Genomic DNA, 24,782 nt, shown 5'->3' with positions numbered 1-24,782 from the left:
ACTAAGATAAAATTGGATTTTCTCCAGTCATTGTTAAAAAACAAGCTAACAAAACTGGCAAACTAACGTTAGTGAAGCGGCCAGAGGGATCTTTCTGCCTCCAGCTAAGCCCCACCCACACAAATACGTCACAATGTTTACCAACTGTAAAAGGGTCTATACCTCTACAGTATGTGTTCATCTTAAAGGTGCACTAAGCGATGTGACGCGTTTTTTAGGCCAACACATTTTTTGTCACATCCAGCAAACATCTCCTCATATCCGCTAGCTGCCTGTCCCCTGAACACACTGTAAAGAAACGCAATCTCTATAGACAGCCCAGGCTCCACAAACGGCAAGAAAAACAAACTGGCCCAGCCTGGACCACGAAACATAACAAACAGTGTTCCAGCCAATAAACAACAAGAATGATTTGGGGGTGGGGGGTTAGTGCGCGTGCACATGAAGGGGGAGTGGAGGAGAGAGAAGCATGAAGAGGGAAGTTAGCTAATAGCTAGAGGTGAGATGTCCAACGACTAACGTTAAAAATTTATATTCTTGAGAATTTTGATATGGCCGACACACGACCAAAGAGACGACGTTCCGATGAACAAATAACAAAGGAGAAGGATCGCACGAAGTCCTGAATTTACATCGGAAAAGCGTTCAACAGGTGGCGAGAACTCCGCCGGCAGAAGGGCTTCCAATCCGACATTCAGGAGGCTCTGTTTCTGCTGGATGGGTGGGTAAATCCAGTTTGGTTTTTCTAAATGGTTCATGACAGTTTCAGGAAGCACGGATGGGAGGGGGAGGGGACGGGATGAGGAGGAGGGAGGGTCGAGCTAGCTTCTGTTTTGTTTGACAATACTTTGAACGTCAACAAGAAGTGTCGTCCCAACATCGCTTAGAGCACCTTTAATGTTGATCTCACAAGTTAAAGTGCAAAAATATAAGAGATTTGAACATTTTCAACCCTAAACGTTAATATTAAGGTTTGTTCATTTTAAAAATGATGGCGAAAAAATATCATCTGTGATCATCATATGTAGAATCTGAAGATTATCTCAAAGCAAAGTTCTACAGTATAGTGTCTATCAGAGCCATTATAGCTTCAGTGCAGGAGAGGCACTGCGCTTGTGTTCAGTGAAAGATTGCACACACACACACACGTTTACTATCTTTGTGTGGACTCTCCATAGACGTACTGGTTTTTATACTGTACAAACTGTATATTCTCTCTCCTTACACTAAACCCACCCATCACACAACACTTTCTGCATTTTCACATTTTCATTCTGAATGATTTATAAGATGGTTTCCTCATGGGCAGTCAGGTTCCCACTGGGATAGAAAAACCCCCACACACACACACACACACACACACACACACACACACACACACACACACACACACACACACACACACACACACACACACACACACACACACACACTCTTATCAGCATTGGTTCACCTCCATGGCCAGCAGTAGTCCGCCATTAAACTCCTGATATCAGAGAATGGACTTCAAGAGCTCCATTGCCATCAACTGTTCAAAGCCAGTCTAACCTGAAGGAGAAGAAGTGAAATTACCCTTAAAACAGACTTTCAGCGAGCCGCCTTTTATCCTCTCAAAAAGCCCACCATAAAGTTAAGCATAAAGGCCATTTTATTATACGCTTTGCATTTTACAACCCTGCTCTATCATTTTACTGGGCGCATCCGCGATCGCTTTCCTTTCAAAGCCGATGTTTGGTTTCCGGGCGTATCATTTTTGACCCCCTCTTATTATGGCCTCATCAAAAGTGTGCCAATCTATCAAAGAAAAGGTTAAATGATTGACTGGTTGAAGTGATAATTGCACGATTGCCTTCTTCCTCTCGCCAAGAAAGTGGCAGAATATATATCAGCGTGTTTGCGTGTGTTAAAATGTCAGATCGTAATCATCAGCCAAGTGGAATAATGATGAAGTGCTTGTGTCTTAATTGAAATTTCACCTCGTGAGTGGCGTGCCGGCTGTATTTTTAGTCGCCCTGCACTTCAGTTCTGCGTCGGCCCACACACACTGCCCTGACAAGAGAGCGCTGTGTGTTTTTCTCTGCCAAATATCTCCCTATCCATCCCTAGAGAGAGAGAGAGAGAGAGAGAGAGAGAGAGAGAGAGAGAGAGAGAGAGAGAGAGAGAAATAGTGCACTACTCACACTACTTCAGCATAGTGTGTGAGTTTTGGATGATTTGGACTATTTGGATGAACAACTGCATTTGCTACAATGTGCACACAGAAAATCTGTATCCCTAAATGCAATGCACCCCACTTGACTCATATAAGAAATGTATGTTAATAAAATGCACATAATTTCTAAGATAAGTAGACATCATTTGCTCAGTTTTTCTTGATTGCTAACACAAATTATCAACGCAACCTCAAAACTACACACTAACTTGTACTGCAACATCAAAAAAATATTTTAGTCTAAAACATTCTCTTATGTCAGAACTAGACTCTGGCCTCATGATGACACAAGCACTACCGTCCTGCCTAGAGAACACTAATGAGAGCAATTCACAACACTGTTACAAAAACCTCTTATTGGGATTCAGGAATAATTTTGGAGCTCAATGTCTATTACAGTATACATCATAAATGAAAAGGTGCAGATACAGTAAGACACAACAATAAGCTTTAGGAAAAATACAGTTTCATTACATTACTGTAAAGTGATTGTTTTTACAGTAGAAGAAAGGCACTAGAGAAGAAAAGTTCAAATACCAAAGAATTGAATATGAACTTGGTATGAACACAATACAGTATACTGTCACAGTACAGTAAAAAATAAATAAATAAATAATTCAGCATCTTTGCCAAATTGCATTACAGTATACAATACTTTGGCAGCTTTTGACAAAATACTTTCTCTATGGCTTCAGTCATCTCTCAGTTCTGCAAAAATACAGTACATGATAAAATGGTCTACAAATAAATTTGACAATCACAAGTTTGAGGGTGTACAATGTAAAGAGTATGTACAGTAAACTGTAGCATAGTGAAATTTCCCTCATTTTAGTCTAGATTTTAGTTTACAGACCCTGTAGATCTTCCAGCTCTCTCTCCAGTGTTTGGATCTAAACACGCAACAGCGAGTTATAGAGTCAGAATTGTGAGAAACTTGCAATCTCGAGAAAATCTTTATATCTCGCAATTCTTTTTTTCTCGCAGTTGCGAGGAAAAAAGTCCGAATTGTGAGATAAAAAGTCGCAATGACCTTTATTTATTCAGTCGTGGAAACAAGCTTCCATAGATAACCGCTGTTTTAGAGTAACTGGTTCAATTTGCGATTTTTTTTACAGTTATGGTTGCTAAAGTAAAGATGAAATACTATAATTAGCATAAAATAAGACAAATATTTTGCACACCAAAATATTGGGTAAACTGGCCAATTGTCACCAGACCAAACTATTTTAATAAATATTTTAAGTACTGAATGAAATTATTTATATACAGTATATATATATATATATATATATATATATATATATATATATATATATATATATATATATATATATACACACACACTACATTGCCAAAATTATTAGGTAACTCTCCAAACCATTGAATTCAGGATTACCAATCACTTCCATGGCCAGAGAATGGGTCGCTCTCAGGAGCTCTGTGAATTCAAGCGTGGTACCGTGATAGGTTTCCACCTGTGCAATAAGTCTATTCGTGAAATTTACTCACTACTAAATATTTCATGGTCAACTGTTAGTGGTATGATAACAAAGAGGAAGCAGTTGGGAAAAACATCAACTTATCCACGAAGATGTAAGCCACGTAAACCACAGAGCGGGGTCAGCGCATACTGAGGCTCACAGTGCACAGGAGTCGCCGACTTTCTGCAGAGTCAATAGCTACAAACCTCCAAACTTCTATGGCCTTCAGATTAGCTCAAGAACAGTGTGTAGAGATCCATGGAATGGGTTTCATGGCCGAGCAGCTGCAGCCAAGCCTTACATCAGTGCAATGCAAAGCGTCAGATTGTGTAAAAGAACGCCGTCACTGGACTCTAGAGCGGTGGAGACGTGTTCTCTGGAGTGACGAATCACACTTCTCTGTCTGGAAATCCGATGGACGAGTCTGGGTTTGGAGAACGGTACTTGGCTGACTGCATTGTGGCAAGTGTAAAGTTTGGTGGAGGGGGGATTGTGGTGTGGGGTTGTTTTTCAGGGGTTGGCCCCTTAGTTCCAGTAAAAGGAACTCTTAATGCTTTTTGGACAATTTCATTGTCCCAACTTTGTGGGAACAGTTTGGGGATAAACCTTTCCTGTTCCGACATGACTGAGCAGAAGGTCCCTAAAGACATGGATGAGTGAGTTTGGTGTGGAGGAACTGGACTGTCCTGCACAGAGTCCTGACCTCAACCTGACAGAACACCTTTGGGATGAATTACAGCGGAGACTGTAGTCCAGACCTTCTCGTCCAACATCGGTGCCTGACCTCACTAATGCGCTTCTAGAAGAAGTGTCAAAAATTCCCATAAACACACTCCTAAACCTTGTGAAAAGCCTTCCCAGAAGAGTTGAAGCTGTTAGGGTGGGTCAACTCCATATTAAACCCTACAGATTAAGAATGGGATCTCATTAAAGTGCATGTGCATGTAATGGTAGACGTCCCAAAACTTTTGGCAATATTAAATTTTTTTAAAGCATGCTTTGTCATTTTATCCAACTTCTTTTCTTCTATATATATATTTTTTTACACTTCTATACATCTATACACGCAGCCTTACATGAAGATGTCCTGAAAGGCAGGATAATTATGCTTTTTACCTTTTGCCAGCGCTCAGCAGGTTGAGGAACAGCATGAACCAGACAGGGTCACACACTCCCTCCTCATCACAGTCCCGCTCCAGCAAGCGATCGGCGGCTCCGGGTCGCTCTCCTCAGTGATCACCACACGCCGCTGCTCTCACACTGTCTTTATGGCCTGTGATTATGTTTCAGACATATGAAATATTCCCCACAGTCAGAGGTATATTTAACCTCAGGCGCTGCTCGACAGGCACAGTTAATTCTCCATATTTAACCCAAATGTTGAATATTCTGAAGAGAAATCTACCTCACCCCGTATTTCCTCGGATTATGATCGGTTTCATCAGCGTCGGGGGTCAGGATGCGAAACAATCCTCATCTTCTCTATTATTTATCAGGCTACAAGAATTGCAGTATGACCGGGGGCTAAAACGTGTTCATTACAGTATTATGAAACATAACCCAGCTGGATGTGTAACAGAAAACAGAGTTTGTGAGGAAAGTTCTCTCACTGAATCACAACACGCAACATGATTACAATGAACAACCGAGACGCTGACAGACAAAACAGAAGTTCATACAGTACACTAGACTTAGAGTGTTTAAAGGGATACTTCACCGATTAGCATTACGCTTTGTATCAGTAGAAACCCGGTAGTATTCTCGAATGACCGTGCTTCCCTCCCTCATGTCCCCCTGAGACGAGAGATTTCTGTATTATGTCTGGAAAAAAACCTCAGATGACACAAAAATCATCATTTATGGTGCTTTCACATCTGCAGTTCAGTTCATTCGGTCCGGACCAAGGGCGAAAAATGGTACTTTGTAGCATTGTTCAGGCGTTTTAGTTCCTTTTCACACCACACTGATCGCTCTGGTCTGGATCAGTTTATGAGTTGATAAAACGAACCAAAATGCAGTCACGTGACAACATCCACATCACTCGTTGGCCAGATGTGTCTTGAACGCATTTCCATAACTGCACTTCGATTGGTCAGAATTAACGTGCGGGAAAATTCCAACAGAACTCCCGGAAGTAAACAGAGGTGGAAAATCCGTCAGACAACACGCCGCTGTTTACTATGGAGAGACGACTGCGTGGGCTGATTGTATCCCTGGTCATATTTTATTATATAGTTTGTCTACACCACTTTAGACAAACAATAATATTTGAGAATGAAGCGAGGATGCGGCTCGAAAATAACGTTAATAATTTCTATCAGGCTCCGCACCTCCTCACAACTCCAAGTTTGACCGCGAGCTGCCATGCTTAAACTGCAGACTGTCAACAGACATTTCTCCTCATCCCATAATGCACAGCGCAGCGGACTACGGCAACTGGTTTAGTCCAAAAATGCGCAGTTCTTTGGCAGTTGGTTCTGTTCAGATCACGTTCTCACCACAAACGAACCGCTCCAGAGTTCGTTTCCTCAGAGTTCCTCTTCGAGGAGGTCTCGGTACGCTTGTTTGGTCCGCTTTTGGTGCGCTCCCGAGTGCGATTGCTGGATTCACACCTGCCCAAACAAACCGCTCCAATGTCTTCAACCCGCCAATAGGGGGATCTCACGATAAAACAGCGTCTTTTCAGTTTCGAGTCCACTGGTAGCATAGCTGTATCATTTCTCCTGATACTGCCCTCTGTAACTGGTAGGCGTGGCTTGGGAGTGGCCTCGTAGAGCAGCGAAGCAAGTGCATTCATGAGCCAAAAATACATTTTCTGGCTTTTCTCAGTCTAGAAGGCACCAACTTCTAAAATAATTTCACATTTCTACTACATAAATGACCCAATTTAAATACACATTCATCTTTCCAGCAGTGAAATATCCCTTTAAATCCACAAACCTCCCAGCTAACATGAACACTACTGTAGCTATAATGTTCTTCTCAAAACATTAGCTCAAAAACAATATTTACTGTGTACACCATTCGTGGAAGGTTATTTTTCTGAAATGTTTTAGTTGGACATTCATCTAACAGTTTTTAAATGTTACCGATTGATTTAGATGTTAAATGTTTGCATAAAGAAAAAAAGTTTTGGGGTGTTTTTAAAGTTCAGAGAACATTGACAGAAATAACAGTCTCATAGCTAAATGTGAACGTTATAATGGAGGTCCACCATGCAATTAACCAGGAGAGTTTAAAAGCAGACATTTAAAGCTTGTATTTTTTTGTTAAAGCATGAGTTTATTTGTAAAAAGTAAAAAAAAAAAGAAATGTTAGTTGAGCTGCAAAAGTTGTCTTTTAGTGTGATACTATCTAGGTTACATATTTAGGTTATAAAAACATTTTCCAAACATTCCATTTTGGTTGTGGGAACATTGTTTTGAAATCGTTAAAATGTCCAGATTTCTTGCCATGATTATAAAATTGTTATAAGGTTACAGAACTACTAACATTATTTTCACCCAACATGCAATATTGTTGGAACATTTATTTTTAACATTCTAAGAACTTGTGAACTATTGTGATAGGACGTCATTTAAAGTTTAATTTCACCAAAATTTCACCATTTTTTAACATATATTTTAATATTCTAAGAACATTAAAATGTCCAAGTGGATGAACTCATGTTTATACATCACCAATGTAATGAATTTGATCCATATACTGTAGCCAATGTTTAAAGTAGCATATTTATCTTATTATTTCTGCATGTATATTAAGCACTAAATGCAAATTGTCAGTACCTGAATGAGCCAAAATGTGCACATGCATTTACAGACAAATGAAGCAAAGGTAATATCAGCTGTGATTCTTAACACTAACTTCACTCATTTGTTCAGAATGGCATTCTTGCACTTACCAACCTTGCATAAAATAACACACCCCTAGTTTTATATAGTCATTAGATCGCAAATAAGCAGGAATATTGCTTCAAGCGCAGTGCAGCTGTTATTCCTTAAGTCGCATGTATTCATGCAGATTTCAGTGGGAGGAAAATGAATCATAAAAGCAGCTGTTCCAACACAGAGATATCATAAACACATCGGCTTTGAATTTTCACTCAATTAACTCATAATCTGCTTCAACGATTGGACGACTAATTCAGAGACAGAAAACACAACATGAGTCAGTGTGTGTTATAGCATGTTGACTGCTCATGCATGCAAGTGTGTGTTTGTTACGGCACACGACGGCAACCAACACTGATTGAGAATAAGAATGAGTGAGAGCGGAAAACCACAGCAATCTTTGCATGCTCACTTTACATGACAATCTTCCTGCAATGTGAACCTGACTTTATGCAAGATAGAAATCTCTTACATGTTCGACACAGCCCTCGTGTGATTTCCTTTGTGAGGAGACGTTTCACTGTTTCATTCGGGATCGTTTGTCTCAGTGTGTTTTATGTGAAGGGGTCAGCAGACATTTGAACCCGTGTGAATGATGAAACCGCATGCAATCGCCCGCTTTTAAAGAAGCAATAGTCCTGATTCATTCGATCATCGTCGCAGTTTCAAATGAAACACGTCGGTCAGTGCCAGCGATGCTTTTGACTTTTCATTTCCTGCAGTGGTGTCGGTAATTGAATTCATAATGTGGAATACAAAGGATAGCCTATAAACAATGATGATACGCTTCGTAAATACCAACAGCTTGCTTTTAGTGTCAAGAAAGTATTACAAACAATCATATTAAAAGCAATTTTCCGTGTTCAATGCTATGCATCTCTGACATGCTGCTGACTCCCACAGATAATCGTTTTAAAATCATCCCTCAGTTTGACAAAGAAACAAAAGTCATATTTGCAGTAATGCACTTACAGAGATAGACGTACGACTATGAGGGAAAACACTGCAATATGAAAAAATATGCATAAAATAAACATTATATGCGTTAAGTCTCATTAAGCTCATGATTTGTTAAGCTGCATTCACATGATCCCATTCATTTCAACAAACAACCGGATTTCACCAAGTAAAACATGATCCTGGATCAACATCCAGAAACAACATTTCAATCAACAAATCAGATTTGAGGGACGAGTTTATGTCAAGTTTAGGGTTACAACCAGGGTTAGGAGCTTCTACATCAGTGTTTTTCACCATCATTTCCCTCTGATTTTAGGGAGAAGTTATGGCTAGGGTTAGGTTTAGGGGTAAGGGTAGGGTTAAGACTACATTTTCCGAACAGGATCAACAAAATATGTTGACCCAGGATCACGTCTAGCTCTGCAAAATCAGGACGTGCAATTTCAATGGAGAGCTACCGATTTCTGGCGGTGGGGTGAGAAATCGAGTCCCACCGGGAATCGGGTCTCCTTTAGGACCCTGAGTGATCCCATTGGTTCAACGGACTTTTATGGGTAGTATTTTTAGCGCCAGATTAACATTCCTGCAAAATCACGTTTTGATTTATATAGTTTAAAATGCGTTATAATGACCACTAATGTCTTTTAAATTACATGGTTCATATACTAGCATATAACTAAAGCTATAGGTTGTGACATCAAGCATTTCTCATTCCTTCTGTTTTTTAGTTAGCTTATGTACTAGTATATCTTAGCCTGCTATCTTATCTTAGATTATATTAGGCATGTTTTTTGCTTCCAACATAGTTCCCAATTACATCTTTCAAATTAATGATGTTTGTGTGTACTTAGCATGACAATTAATTTATTAAATGTATTATAGTAGCCTATTATTATATACTATACCACATTACTATTAGTGTAAAATTAATTTTAAATTACTTTTACAGAACATAGTATGTTGCAACAATCCTTATCCTTATAAAAAAAATACATTTTGTGTTTGTCTTATGCATAGGCATTCATTTTATATTTCAAGCATCTTGCTTGTTTAATGAACATCATGCAATATTTAAATAGGTTATAATTAGTCAAAACATCACGATAACTTTTGATCAGGCATTACCGCCTGGGTCCTAAAGGAGACACAATTCCTTGGGGGACTCGATTTCTCATTACAGCGGCACCAGGGAAACGTTGATTTATGCAAATGTAGAGCAACTTCCTAGCCTTAAGTCGTCATACTCAGATTCTAGTCAGAATGTGAGTCTGATCTGCTCCATTGGGCTGTGATTATGGAGCGTTTCAACCAAACCAGGAAAGAAAATGACTTTGCACTCAATTGGATAGACCTACAACCAATCAGAGCAACGGAGTAAGTGACGTATGTTCTTCATTCATCTATCTGTTCGACAAATGCCTTGATCGCGGTTCTCTGTTCCTCTTTTAAAATTAATGCGCTGTCGATATCTTCTATAACAGACTCGATGGTGGAATCTACACATCTCAATTCTCCAGCGGCAGCCATCTTTGTTGTAAACAAATTCAACCCAAGTGCTCGTTGGTGACGTGGATGATTACGACGTTACTGTTGATCATCTGTCCATCATCGTATAAAGTCCGCCCTGACAATTTGATTGGTCCGAACAGCTCTGGTTCGAGCATAGTTGCTCCACAACGGATCAAGTCCAGACCGAACTTCCCAACCTCAAACGTTGTGGGCGGGGCTAAGTTCAGCTGGCATCCAGGCTAGCAACTTTCAGGAGCGACAACCAATCGTAGTGAAGTCACTAGAGCACGTGATCCGTCACTACATTGTAGAGTGTCGTCTGTACGATGGAGGAGAAGCTATTTTAGAGGTCAGTAACTTTCCTATTATTTATGGTATATCTCTGTGTTCATACTGTAAGACTGAAAAAACTGGAAGAGAGGGCAACTCTCTGAGAAAACAAAGAAAAATTAACATTTTAACTCTCTCTTGTGAAGTTAGCATCACCATTCGAGACGCAAGTCTCACCTCAGAATAATCCTAATATAACATCTCTTTCCCTCTTCCCCCACTCCTCCTCTCTCATGCTGAGATCACCAAAATTCACCCAAGAATCTATATGGTTTAATGTGAATAATTATCATACAGTATTACACATGTTTGGTATCATTTGAAATGTCTCAGTGCGACTGGTACAAAGGTCTCATTCCCAAAATAGTTAACCAAAAAGGTAATAAAGTTTTTAAGAGTTTAGAGATAACTTGCACACAAAGGAGGGTTTGTCTAACAGGCAAATGGCATTCTGCTCTCAAAAGGTGTAAACTCAATGCAAATTCCCATTGTTAGCAAATGTTTCCATGTGAAAGACGTTTCTGTCTCAGTCTGAGTACTGAAAGAAATGCAACAAGAGGCTCAGGGCGATTTGTAATGAGATCGGCCCATAATGCTAAGTGTCTTTCAGACACTCAGCATCATGTATTTCTTGAGTCAGGTACATCTTTTACTCTTTATCTCTGAGCATTTGATGTTATTGTATTGATTATCTTTGAACTGATTATGAATTTGGCATGATACATTTACCTGACATAATAAATTGTTACGTTTTTTTTTACTTTAATTATTTACTTTAGTAGATTACGTTGTATCCATTGTTACCGCAAATCTGCGTCAGATTAGTAACAGACTAGATTCCAGTTTTGAGTTGATCATAGGGCACACCAACTGCGATTTTAGAGTTCCAGCTAATATTTGGCACTAATTCAAGTGTACTCGGTTTCCGTTTAGGACAGCAAACTGCTAAATAGGGTGAGTCTTACCTTTTCAATGTAATGTTACTTTAGTCAAGTGTACGTGGGAAATCATGGCATGACCAAACCGGTAACACTTTATAATAACGTTCAGTTGTAAGTCATTTATGAGTGGTTAGTTAATGATGAACTAATCATTTACAAAATTTTGTAAATTCCATTACAAGTCATTTACAAGTGATTAGTAAATGATTAGCTAATTATTTACGAAACATGACTATGCGTTCATAAATGATTAATAAGTGATATGTTAATTATTGTATGTATGTTTTGTATATTCAGTTATAAGTAATTTACAATTGATTAGTTAATGATTAAAATATGCGTTTCATAAATGTTTAATAAATTGTTTTTTTTTGTATGTAGCAATTAGAGGGTGCAGAAAGTGTTGTAAATGCCTTGTATACACGTACAGATCAAGCGTGCCGCACAAGCCCTGAAAAGTGAAGCCAAAACGTCTCGTTCGCCCCCCGGTGACTGGTCCTAGTATAGGTCATAAACCCCGCCTCCCCGTGTTATTCAACAGGACCAACTAAACAATTTAATTACACTTCAAATATCTTTTTTCCGAAGGTGGTTTCTGTCATTTATTGTAGTTTTTATCACGTTGATGTAAATTCAAGTGTTTGTTTTTAAAATAAGTTTGTTTTTAGTTAGTTATTTGATGCTATAAAAACGGTGGTGTGACGTCATGATTGACAGCTGTGATTGACAGGTTCTCTGAGCGAAGAAGTCACTGAAGCACCAACAGACTTTTTTTCGGGATCTTCGGAGGACTGAGGAGATTGGAGCTTTAAATTTAATATCTAAATTTCTATAATTAATTATTTCACACTGAGAGTGAGGGCGGGGCCTTGATTTCACGGCTTTACTTCCTGCTCACGACAGCGCAGACTCAAACCCCAAGATGTCAGCGCCATCTCGGGACACTGGCGGCTTCAGTTCTCACCAATGGAAGAGAGCGAAGGGGCGTCGTCCATATTTTTTTACAGTCTATGGTACAGACCATTTGTAACAGATAAGTAATAGTGTTCAACACAATGATGTGTAAACGCATTAATAAATCATTTACAGCACTTTCTGCATCCCCTAATCTAAAGTGTACCAGTAAACTATTCATCACGTGTTACACATCATTCATAGATTACCACTTCAAGAATCAATAAGGCATAAGATCAACGAATCGTATCTACGAATGATGTGTAACACATTTACAAGTGATGAATAGTTTACACTTTAGATTAGGGGATGCAGAAAGTGTTGTAAATGATTTATTCATGCGTCTACACATCTATAACAGTTGAACACTGTAGTGTGTACTGCAGTGTAAGTGCTGACTGGTGAGGGTATAGACAGCTGTCTTCTCTGAAACACATGGAGTCTTTAACCACTGCACCTGATGTGAGCAAAACATTTAAAAAAGTAACAATTAATAGTTAATCATTAACTAATCAAATGTAAATGACTTATAACTAAATCTACAAAATAATAAATAAAATAATGAACATATCAATTATTAGGCTAATCATTTATGAATGCATAATCATGTCTCGTAAATGATTAGTTAATCATTTACTAATCACTTGTAAATGACTTGTAACGGAATTTTCAAAACATACATAAAATGTTTGTATATCACTTGCTAATCATTTATGAATGTTTTGTAAATGATTAGTTCATCATTAACTAACCACTTATAAATGACTTACAACTGAACGCTATTATAAAGTGTTACCAAACTTGAATTCAAGTGTGTACAACCGAGGGGGCTATACACAAATATCTTTGATTGTGTAAGCGTGAATGCGATCGTCTAAGGTATCAGCCAATTACCGATTCCATATATTGTTTAGTGACCCGAAGCTGGCGAGTTTGTGACCTCGTAATATTAACGGCCGGTGTGAGGACCCTGTGCGACTTTGGGACCCGAATGAACGATTAATAAGAGTAAAGAGTTAAATAGAAGAATCAAATGTATTGCTAAACTATTATATAAATGACCAATAACAAATTGGCATTCCAACGTAAATTCGAGGTTGTGATAAAATGGAGTCAGATAAAAGCTAAAATGGAGTCAGATAAAAGCTAAAATGGAGTCAGATAAAAGCTTAATTGGAATCAAATTACTTTGCCACGTGGAAAGACAGTACCATGCAGTAAACCTTCACCCGCTTATAGGAAACTGATGCCGGACCGATTGGGCAGGCCTTACAGTACGGTTGTTCTCGCTGTGCTCACTCCGAGACTGAATAGTTTCACGAACACAGATAGACCGGCGCTTGAACTTTCACCACAGATAAACAGCCGCGATGGCGAAGAACACTTGCTGTTTCTCGTTTAATATTAAGCATTTTATGCAGCGACTGGCAGTGCTTTCACTTCTATTGGTTGTCTCTCCCAAAGTCACTCTTCATTTGCATAAATTTAAACATATCTTAACTCTGTCTAAGATGAGACTAGTGTGAGAAAATCATTTACTATTGTACTATTATACAATTTTTGTTTCTGTGGTAATCAGCAGAGCTTCATCTGTAATGAACCTTGAACTTAATGAAGTCATTGAGCAGATGGATTTTATCCAAAGACATTAAAAAATAGGGAACATCACAAGCATTTCAAAATGTTGAAGAAAGAACATTAAGGATGAAAACACAAAGTCTACCAGTAAAATTACATTATGTTAAAATAGATTTTCTATCAATGCAACACATGTACAAGTATTTTGCATGATCTTTATAATATATCAGTATGAAAAACAGTGTTATTTCAAAAGTCTCAAATACATCATTTATATGTTGCTGTTTATAATTTACAGATATATTCCACTGTAGAGGATATTTAAAATCAACATGAAAAAGCATTCACAATTAAATTTACTCAGGTAATGGCATATTTACAAAATATATTTCTGAATATACAAAAATAAATTGATTGTGTGGTAAAAAGTTGCGGTTCTGTACCAGAATAGCTATCACAGGTTTACAACCAGGGTTAATCCAAGTTATTATATTTTGTAAAAGACTTTTATTCTTTATAATAATAAGCACTGGTGAATCATTCACAATAATACCAGGAATGTCTCTTTAAAAAATAAATATAGTCGATTTTAATTTCATGTTGACCTTAAAAGCTATTGTAAAGCAAAGATCAAAATCAAATGCTAAGTTTACCTCGTCACCGACAAATCATAAAGCATCTGTTTGCTCACACACAATATTCATTAATATTTCAACATTCATAAAATGTAAATAAATATGAAGCAGACATCACTAAAACAAATTCTATGTGCATTTAAGAGCGAAAAAGTGCGTTTACGGGTGCGTTCTCACTGTGTGACCTCAAATGAGCCGTGAGTTTGATTGGTCGTCAATCTGTCCTCTCTTGTGTCCTCATGTACTGAGTCTCTTTGGCCTGTAATGACAGTGAAGTACATTAAAAAAGCCATGTTATGCCCTTTTACAAAGTTTTGATGTTTTTAGGCTCTACTAGAACAGGTTTTCCTGCTTAAATGTTGATTATTTTCCTCATATTCTCCATTGTTGCGGCTCCTCTCTTCCCAGTCTGTCAGTAACGCTCTGTTTAGTTCCTGTCTCTATGAAGCCCCTCCTTCTGAAAAGCACACTGTGCTCTGATTGGTCGGCTGGATCAGTGTGTTGTGATTGGTCGAGCGCTTTGAGTGTGTTTGGGAAATGTCCCGCCCCTTACCATAACCGCCAGTTTAACACACTACTAACTACCTCAACCAGGCCCCGCCCCTTTATTCTGCGTATTAATTATTTAAATGAGGAATATTGTGGCGTGTTCGTTCCCGGAAGAAACTCAAGACTACAATAGAGGCGTTTCAGGGAGTTCAGAAACACTGACACTGATATAGAGAAGAACTGGAGCTTTTTCATGCTCAAACAGCAACATTACACACTAAAGAGAGATGAACATGGAGAAAAGGCATGATAGGCTCTCTTTAATGTGGAATTACAGTGCCGGACTCTAGAGATAATGCTATCGAGAGAGACCCGGGTTATAAAAAGCCCTGGATTTCACAAATCCTGTTTATTGAATGACATCTTCTCAACATGAGATGCGCGCTGGGGAACAAACTGTTAAGTATGGAGGATATAGCAAGCTCACAAACAACATTTTGAAGTTGGTCACATGACATGTCCTGTGTTTTAGTTAGATTAGGCTGGTCGGGAAGCGTATTATAGGACTCTGCACCAGCCATCAGTGGAAATGGAAAGTGACGTTCAGCGTTTCCTCTGGTGATTGTAGTAGATGAAGTGGATGGAAAATCAACTAATTTATGCACTGCATTTAAATCAACAGCAAAAGAATCAATCCTCCAGCAGACAAAAACATTTAAGATGCACAACCTCAGTCTTGAGCTGTGAACATTTGCAATGTGAAACATGTCAAAGAAATAGTTCATGCATTGCGCAAAAATCTATATATTTTTGTCTTGTTTTCCAGTGCAAATATCTAAACATTCTTGAATCAAGATACATTTACTTGAGTAGTCATGTGACAAGTCTTGTATGTCAAGAAAAATATTATATTATTCAATATCTTGAATTAAGTTTATTTTTATGACCCTATTGGCGGATATTCTTTTCTTGTTTTAATCAAAAACTCGCTTCATTTTGGTACATTTTTCAGAAAACAATACTTCATCTCTTAAAGGGGTGGTATAATGCCGTTTTCACAATATGCAAAATAAGTCTCTGATGTCCCCAGAGTGTGTGTGTGAGGTTTTAGCTCAAAATACTCCACAGATATTTTTATATAGCATGTTAAAATTGTCACTTTTTGAGGGTGAGCAAAAACGCACCGTTTTGTGTCTGTTCCTTTAAATGCAAATGAGCTGCAGCTCCCGGGCACAGGGGGCGGAGCTTCAAGAGCTTGTGTCCTTTTACCTCACACAGACACACACTGAAAATTTCAAAAAATGTTAGCCTTTTATGTTCAAACTGGAGTCAGACAATAATGGAGGGACTCAAGAAGAAGTGACAACATGTAGAAGCAACAGGACATTTCTGAATGGTTAGTTGATAAATTTATGAAGCTGATGTGTAGTTATCTTCTAGTCATTGATTAGCATATTCTGTCTTGATAATCTATAAATCGTGTTCCAGGTTTATGTAAATTCTAGGGTTTGTGATGTCACTAACCCGGGAGGAATGTCGTGTAGTCTCTACCAGCCGTTTGTTGTAGTCCTTAAAAAGCGATTTCTTTAAAAGCAAATATCTCCCTTTGCTTTGAACTTTGAGCGTCGTAACTTTTCAGATGTTGTTTATTAAGCTCAAACAGCAACATTACACACTAACTAAAGTTAGAAAAGTCAAATCATAATCAACCACCCCTTTAAATGACTTTGCTATTCAAGTAAATATATCTTGCTTTAAGAATGTTTAGGTATTTGTACTGGAAAACAAGGCAAAAATACTTTCTTCAGTGAAACCCAAAAGGTGAACATTTGGGGTTATTTTGTCCTTCTTGGATCTTGACAGAACTGAGTGAACTCAGAACAAAGAAAGTCAAAAGGCATGACAGTGACTAACTGAGGAGAGAAGTTTCACTTTTGAGGTACAAGAGGCAAAATTCAGTATTCAATCCACTTTTTCCACAGTTGTTTATAGCATGAACACGCACTGACATCTCCAGATGACTGCAAGCGTCCTGACGGGCAAAATAAACAGAGAACCCATGAGGAACGGCTCGACCGCGTCTGTCTGCTCAGTAGTCTGTGAACGTGTGGAGGACGAGCAATAACTCACACATGTGATGGACTGGACTTCCATACGGGGAGAAATGAAAGAATCATGGGAAAGGGGAGGCGTTGTAAAATTGATTTAAGAGAGAAAAGTCCTACCTTGGCATTGTGATTTTGCATAGCACGAGTTCAACAGCTAAATAAAAGAGCAAAATAAAAATTCATGGTGAGTGATATATTACATCCACATGACAGTTTCATGCATCATCAAACGGGTCATTCCTGCTATGCATTATATTGTCATGCCACACTAATATATATAGCTTTAAAAATATTTTTATCCAATCATTTCAGAACAAAACCATATTAGAAATTTATTAGGATTTAGAAATATTCCTAATATTTCTTTTTTTCCATTTAAAAAAAAATCTAAATGATCAGCATGACACATTTTTTGCTAAAAAAAAAACCCTGTTACACTTGATCTATGACATGCTTTCTGTCCTCGGATTGATAGTTTATACTTTTTTAGCAAGTAAAAGTCTTTTAGCGTCAAATTGATCCACCTTCAGCTTCGTCTTTTTGCTGTTAAATCTGCACTGATTTTATCAAGTCAATATAAGAATAACTTAAATATTGTTACTGATATTTCAAGATCAACACTTACTGGACTGAAGACATTTCAGTTTACTTGATTGTCCTTATATTATTTTTTAGTAAAATCATGTTCAAATGTGAGACTCAAATATGATCATCAGGCTTTTGAGGAAGGTTTATCTGTTCATCTCTCAATCATCACTGTATTGCATTGCATTATATGTTTTAAAACTACAGAGATTTTCATAAAACTATAAGCATTTAAATTAAAAATTAATTAATTAATAAAATGTATTTAAATTTTAATTAATTTAAATTAAACTCATCTTACTGAGACATTATTGGCAGATATCAAGGGATGACTGATATTAATATGCATTTGATGTCAGTGGTCTGTTATACTCTTATAAAGATCTCATTGATTTACATTACATGAATTTGATCTAACTTTTTGTCCATATAAATATATCAGCATCTGCACCAAATTGCCTATTTTCTGCTCAGTTTGTGCCTCTGAATAAAAATGTTTTTTTCTTCCATATTTTCACTATATCATACTATATGAGCCATAAAAGCCTGATTTATCAAATATGATACCCAACAAAAACACATATGCATACTTAAAGATTTAAAAAAAAATATATTCTCTAAAGTGTCAATAAACTTTTTCATTTCTTATATCAGGCTTTACAGGGTAATCAGTTTATATATGTATTTCTGTTTCCCTATATCACTTTCCATCCTCAGTCTTTTGTAAAAATAAAAACATCAATTAACATCCTTAATGACATCATCTTCAAGGAAGTGACATCATTTTGCTGGGAAATCACCATCATTAAGGATCAATGAATTCAGTGGTGTATCGTGATGTTGCTTAACTGTTTTGCGCCTCTAAAACATTTATCCTGTTTGATCAAATCAACATTTCAATAGATTAAAAATATGAAAGAGAAGTCTGGGCGCTTCTGAACGTCTGCTATATCTTTATATGGAAATACATCCTTAATTACAGAAGGACATTCATTACGTGGAGGTTTCAGAGTTGAAATGGTACAGCGCAGCAGGAACGACCCAAACACTGAAATACCTCCTCGTTGTGTTTCTCCAGCCTCTCGAGTTGTTCACGCTGAGCCGCCTGGAGCTGCTCGCTCTCTTTGGACTGTTTCATGGCGAGCTGTCAATCAACGCCCATGTTCATTTACATAATTAGAAACATGCATTCGGCAAAAAACACACATCTGAACAAGATTAGAATCATTACCCTCTTTCTTTCTGTAAGAAACTTCCTGGTGTTCGTGCTGTTGAGCTCTCGAACTCTCCTGCAGAAACAATATCAGTGGAGTTATGGACACTTTTAAAGCCTAGAAGTAGATTATTGCTTATAAGTTAGAACTTTTGACCATTAGGTGGCACTGGCTTAAACGTTTGTGCACACCCTAAGTGGATGATGACAATGATGACTACCAAGTTTCATTATAATATACCTAAGCTTTCCCAAAACACACCCTCAGTTCCTCATGGTGTTTTCAATTTATTGGTGTGCTAAAGTCAAAAGGCTATGAAAACCACATTTGTGACCCTGGTTAACAACTCGAGTCGCACGGGTATATTTGTGCCAATAGCCAACAATACATTGTATGGGTCAAAATTATCGATTTTTCTTTTATGCCAAAAATCATTAGGATATTAAGTAAAGATCATGTTCCATGAAGATATTTAGTACATTTTCTACCGTAAATATATAAAACATTTATTTCTGTGAGTGAATGCAGCACAATCGAGAACATAAATGCACAACTTTAAAGGAGATTTTCTCAGTGTTTCGATTTTTTTGTACCCTCAGATTCCAGATGTTCAATAGTTGTATCTCGGCCAAATATTGTCCTATCCTAACAAACCATACATCAATGGAGAGCGTATTTATTCAGCTTTCATGTGAAGACTTTCCTGCAGCTCAAACAGTAGAGTGTTGGCGCTTGCACTAACAAGATCATGGGTTTGATTCCCAGGGAAAGCAAGAACTGATACGAATGTTAATGTGTATCTTGAAATGCAATGTAAGTAGCTTTGGATAAAAGTGTCTGCCAAATGCATAAATGTAAGTATAAATCTCAATTTCTAAAAAATTCACCCATGTGACTGGTTTTGTGGTCCAGGGTCACATTTTGTGAAGTTTGGTCTATAGATTGTTGATATGAGGCTTTTTTGTTGTTGTTGTTGTCGTAAATTTGTAGAAGTTCATTACGGTGCAAAAACATTTGGTTTACCTAAAAAAAAAAAAAACTAAAAAAAGTTTAAGAACAGTTTAATGTCAACATATCGAAGCATTGTGGAGATGGGGTTCATTTTCCTGAATGACGCATGTACTGTACGGTCAAATTTGGAGAGAATAACAAGAAAGGTGGAATGGTGGAAACTAGTGAACAGAACATCACTGACGCAATCACAGAAGAATAGAATAATAGTTCTAGATGGTGTTTTCCCAAATTATATGGATGAAATTGCACAAGATGGTTCTGTTTGGTCATTACATTGTAATAGCAATGTCTCAAAAAACAGGCAAAGCACAAAGGAAAGAGCAGCTGAGGTAACGCTGGTGGTGTGATCTGTAAAGAGAAGCGGTTGTTATTACCGTTCACGCTCAGCCTTGTTCTTTATGCTTCTGTCTTGACTGATGGCTTTGCTGCTCTCCATTGAGGTCTTCGCCTGGTTGGTTCGCAGCTCTTTACTCTGTCTGGAAGAGGAGACGGAAAATCATTCCATTATATAGTTTGCTCTTCAATGTTAAAAGTAGGGGTGTTTTATACGATTATATATTTATAAATGTCAACCACTTCAGATGTTAAAAAAGAAAGTGTCCCATGCAAGTTTTGTACATATGTTTAGTAATTTGTTATGAACTCAATGTGAGATTAATTTTTTTATTCGAGTAACACTTTAAAATAAGGTCCTAACTATTAACTAAAATTAACAATGAGCAATACATTTGTTACAGTGTTTATTAATCTTTGATTATGTTAGTATAAAATACAACTGTTCGTTGTGACTTCATGTTAGCTCAGGTTTATTAAATCAAATGAAGAGATACAACTTTTGATTTCAATCATGTATTAGTAAATGTTGAAATGAACATTAATTAAGGTTAATAAATGCTTTTGAAGTATTTTTATTTTTGGTAAAGTGTTACCGTTATTTGTAATTGATGTTTTGCTTTGAGTCCATCAAATTCCTAATAAAAAGGAAAATAATCAAATGAGATAAAGTATTTAATACATGTAATTATACATAAGTACAGTAGACATTATCACATAGTTATTACATATATTAACTATTTTTATTTTTATTTCAGCAAAAATATCTAATTTGTGAGAGCGTTATTGCAGTATAAAAGGACTCATATGGTGTGCATATATCTTGTTTGCACTGTGCAACAGAAGAGGAAAGTATATGCAGTTTAAAGTGCAATTGCAATAATAAACGCTTGATAACTCTGTGGAGTTAATGTAAAATATACACAATCAGAACACAGAGAACAAAACAGCAGCTGCAAGAACAGATACACACACACACACACACGTCGTATGGAACAAAAGCCCATAAGAAACGCACACAAGGGAGAATTCAGTAAGAATGAACTGCACCACTGATAGTGCTGGTTAACAAGCATAGACTGCATTGTTTCAGCACTCCATTCACTAACAGAATTATGCAAATCAGGTAATGCCACAAACATGCCCACAAAATTAGTGCTGCTCACACTTCGCATGGAGCAATTCCCCACAATACAGGCCGGATCTGACGACAAACGCTGAAGGTGTGCTTGACTTCACATCTGGATATATCCATCACAATGCTGACATGATCAATAGAAACTGTACACAGATGTTAATTGCAATTAGCAGGCACACAGCGATGTCCTCTGTTAATCAGGCACGCACTATCTGCATAGAAAGGAGGAACGCGTGCCCAGAAAATAATGACACTGACTTCATTTAAATGCACGTCACAATCAAATACACTGTAAAAAAAAAGTTTTAAAAAGTTTATTGGCGGATCTTTTACAAGAACACTATTTTCAGTCAAATTTAAATCAGTGATATTTGCAGAATGTTTGAAGTATTTGTGAAATTTACTAGTTTTGAGTGAAAACTTTCAATGCCATTTATATATTTTTGTGTAGTCGCGCATATAGTGCCTAGTTAAATTATTTTGTGGGTGTTATTTGAAGACACAGGGCTTTATGCTGAAAAGTGGCACTGAGGTGCAGCTTTTATAGATGAATGACATTAAAAATATATATACTGTACCGGTCAAAGGTTTGGAAACTATTACTATTTTTAATGTTTTTGAAGAAGAAGTCTCTTATGCTCATCAAGCCTGTGTTTATTTGATCAAAAATACAGGGGAAAAAAACTGTAATATTGTGAAATATTAGTATAATTTAAAACAATGGTTTTCTATTTTAGTATATTGTAAAATGTAATTTATTCCTGTGATCAAAGCTGAATTTTCAGCATCATTACTCCAGTCTTCAGTGTCACATGATCCTCCAGAAATTATTCTAATATGAGGATTTAGTATAAATGTTGGAAACAGTTGTGCTGATTAATATTTTTGCCTGTGATATTTTTCTCAATTATTTATTCAAAATAGAATTCTGACAATATAAATTAATAAAAGTAATAATTTCTTTCAAAAAAAAAAGAAAGAAAAATGACTGACCCCAAACTTTTGAACGCTAGTGTATATTGTTACAAAAGATTTCTATATTAAATAAATGCTGTTCTTTTTTTTAACTTTTTATTCATCAAATAATCCTAAAAGAAGTATCACAGGTTATAAAAATTATAATATAATAAAATATAAACGGTTTCCAAAATTGATTTAAAAAAAAAATCCACATATTAGAATGTTTTCTGAAGGATTGGGCAACACTTTAAAAATAAGGTACTAAATATGAACTAACATTAACAATGAGCAATACATTTGTTACAGTATTTATTAATCTTTGTTTATATTAGTATAAAAATACAACTGTTCATTGTTAGTTCATGTTATGGAAAAACCATTATTTTAAATTGTAATAATATTTCACAATATTACTGTGTACGGTTCTCCTCTCTCTGTCTCACCTCTCATGGACGAGTGTGAGTGTGTGTGTTTGCTGGTCCTGCTCCAGTAACATCAGCTTCCGGAGCTGCTCACACTGCTGGATCACGTGCTGCTCTCTCACAGCCTGCTCTTCAGACGAATGACATTTGATCATCTCAGCCCATTCAGACGCGTGAGCCGCGACCACGTCCTTCACCTGGCGGACAGCGACACAACGACATTTTGTTGTAATATTCAAATTGTAAAACAAGAAGCTGGAATGTGAATGGAGCAAATGAAATTGAACTCAATACCTTGGATTTGTGATTTGTTGCTACGGTCTTAATTTGTCTTTCGATGTCTCTGCTCATTTCAAGGCTGTAACTTTCACTGAGAAGAACAAACAATGAGAGCGTGCACTCAGAATATGACTGAGAGGAAGCTGTTATACTTCACAATGTTCTGGCTTTGTTTTACAGGGGTCAGCGCATGTAGATCTACAATGATTCAGATGTAATTGGATAGCGTGTATTTCTCTAAAAATAAACAACTATTTTAAAAAACATTCTTCCAATTTTAGTGTAACTATTGCCATATAGTATGTAATTTAATCAGTCTATCTCTCTCTCTCTCTCTCTCTATCTTATCTATCTATCTTATCTCTCTCTCTCTCTCCATCCATCCATCCATCCATCCATCCAGGGTTTGAAATTTACTTTTTCACTTGCTGGCCAATTTGGCTTCATAATTTTTAAGTTACCGGCCATTCATAACTTCTACTAGCAAAACAAAACAATATATATATAAAAACATAAATATATATATAAAATTAGGGATGTTGTAAAATAATGTTGTAATCTTTTCTATTAAATGTTTTTTAATCTTCTCTATTGCTTCAATGCAAATGAGCAAGCGTGCCGTTATTTGTTGTGTAGTGACGTGTGTGTTCAAGTAATCCAGATATGAGCAGATTCTGCGTAATACGCTGTATTTAATATATCATGATGAATCACGAGTATTTGCTCTAAATCTGCACAGATTTGGCTTACACAAACTTCTCCAGCAAAGTGAGTGAACATAAGAAGTAACACACCAAATTGTCTAGTGATTTTACAGCGTTACCCGATACAGTTGATTTTTATCCGCATTTGGCGAGTGTTCATTTCAAACCCTGCATCCATCCATCCATCCATCCATCCATCCATCCATCCATCCATCCATCCATCCATCCAAATTTGAATATGCCAAATTTCAGAAGAAAAATGAGTTGAATGAGTGAATGCCTTTTTATTATGATTATATAAATGCTAAGAGATAATGAATTGTGAACAATTAATTATTAATATAATACAATGTAATGGACACTAATGCCTGAATGCATTGTGTTTGTTTGAGCATCATGTGGATAATTAATGTGATTCTCTACACCTGCAGAACTGACTTCATACATCCAGAAACCCATCAAAACACTGATTCAGACACGAGGAAAATTCACATTCATATCTGTGCCTGAAGTGAACAATTTTTTAATTTTTTTTGTAAACCTGAGACTTTGATATTGAATAATCAACTACTTGACTACCTGTATGAAGAGACAAGTGTAATGAAAAACTAATATCACATTCACCTCACTTTCTTGCAGCCTTTTTCGAGTTGCTTCTCCAACGCTTGCTTCTCTTTATCATGTTGAGCAACAATCCTGTCCACTTGAGCGCAGTGGGAGCTCTGCAGTGCAGCGTGTGCCTGAAATAGGAAGCAGGATTGTCTTTGTGTCCGTGCTGTCAGTTTTCCAGCCCTACAGGCTTCAGTGTGTGTGACACTCCGGCAAAGTGTTCATAATCAATTCAATGAACTCAAGGAAACAAAAGCCTTTGGTCACCTTCGCATGCTTCTTCTTCAGAGCCTCCACTTCCTTCTGCTGCTTCTTGACTAGTTTCATGTAGGTCTGCGGAGAGGTTATGGAAACATGAATGTCGCACTTTTCATATTTCACAGTTCAGCGATGCAAATCAAATGCTTTATTCTGTTTCCGACCCGAAACCCGTCTGG

The 24,782-nt window shown here is 37.1% G+C and overlaps 1 protein-coding gene across 1 annotated transcript in view; it reads right to left on the bottom strand.

Moving 5' to 3' along the window:
* Positions 1-14,193: 14,193 nt before the first annotated feature.
* plcb4a (phospholipase C, beta 4a) overlaps positions 14,194-24,782 on the bottom strand; it is a 51,096-nt gene continuing 40,507 nt past the window's right edge. Inside the window, exons 29-37 of the mRNA XM_079852526.1 lie at positions 24,613-24,678; positions 24,361-24,476; positions 23,048-23,123; positions 22,775-22,950; positions 20,275-20,376; positions 18,904-18,961; positions 18,730-18,816; positions 17,205-17,241; positions 14,194-14,749 (exon numbers count right to left, since the gene is read on the bottom strand). Of these exons, the coding sequence (XP_079708652.1) occupies positions 14,664-14,749; positions 17,205-17,241; positions 18,730-18,816; positions 18,904-18,961; positions 20,275-20,376; positions 22,775-22,950; positions 23,048-23,123; positions 24,361-24,476; positions 24,613-24,678 (804 nt within the window). The 3' untranslated portion in view covers positions 14,194-14,663. The remainder of the gene's footprint in view (positions 14,750-17,204; positions 17,242-18,729; positions 18,817-18,903; positions 18,962-20,274; positions 20,377-22,774; positions 22,951-23,047; positions 23,124-24,360; positions 24,477-24,612; positions 24,679-24,782) is intronic.

The sequence above is a fragment of the Squalius cephalus genome (assembly GCF_949319135.1).
Source record: "Squalius cephalus genome assembly, chromosome: 20".
NCBI classification, from domain to species: domain Eukaryota; kingdom Metazoa; phylum Chordata; class Actinopteri; order Cypriniformes; family Leuciscidae; genus Squalius; species Squalius cephalus.
The sequence above is the reverse complement of the archived record's forward strand: the minus strand, read 5'-3'. Positions and strand labels throughout refer to the sequence as shown.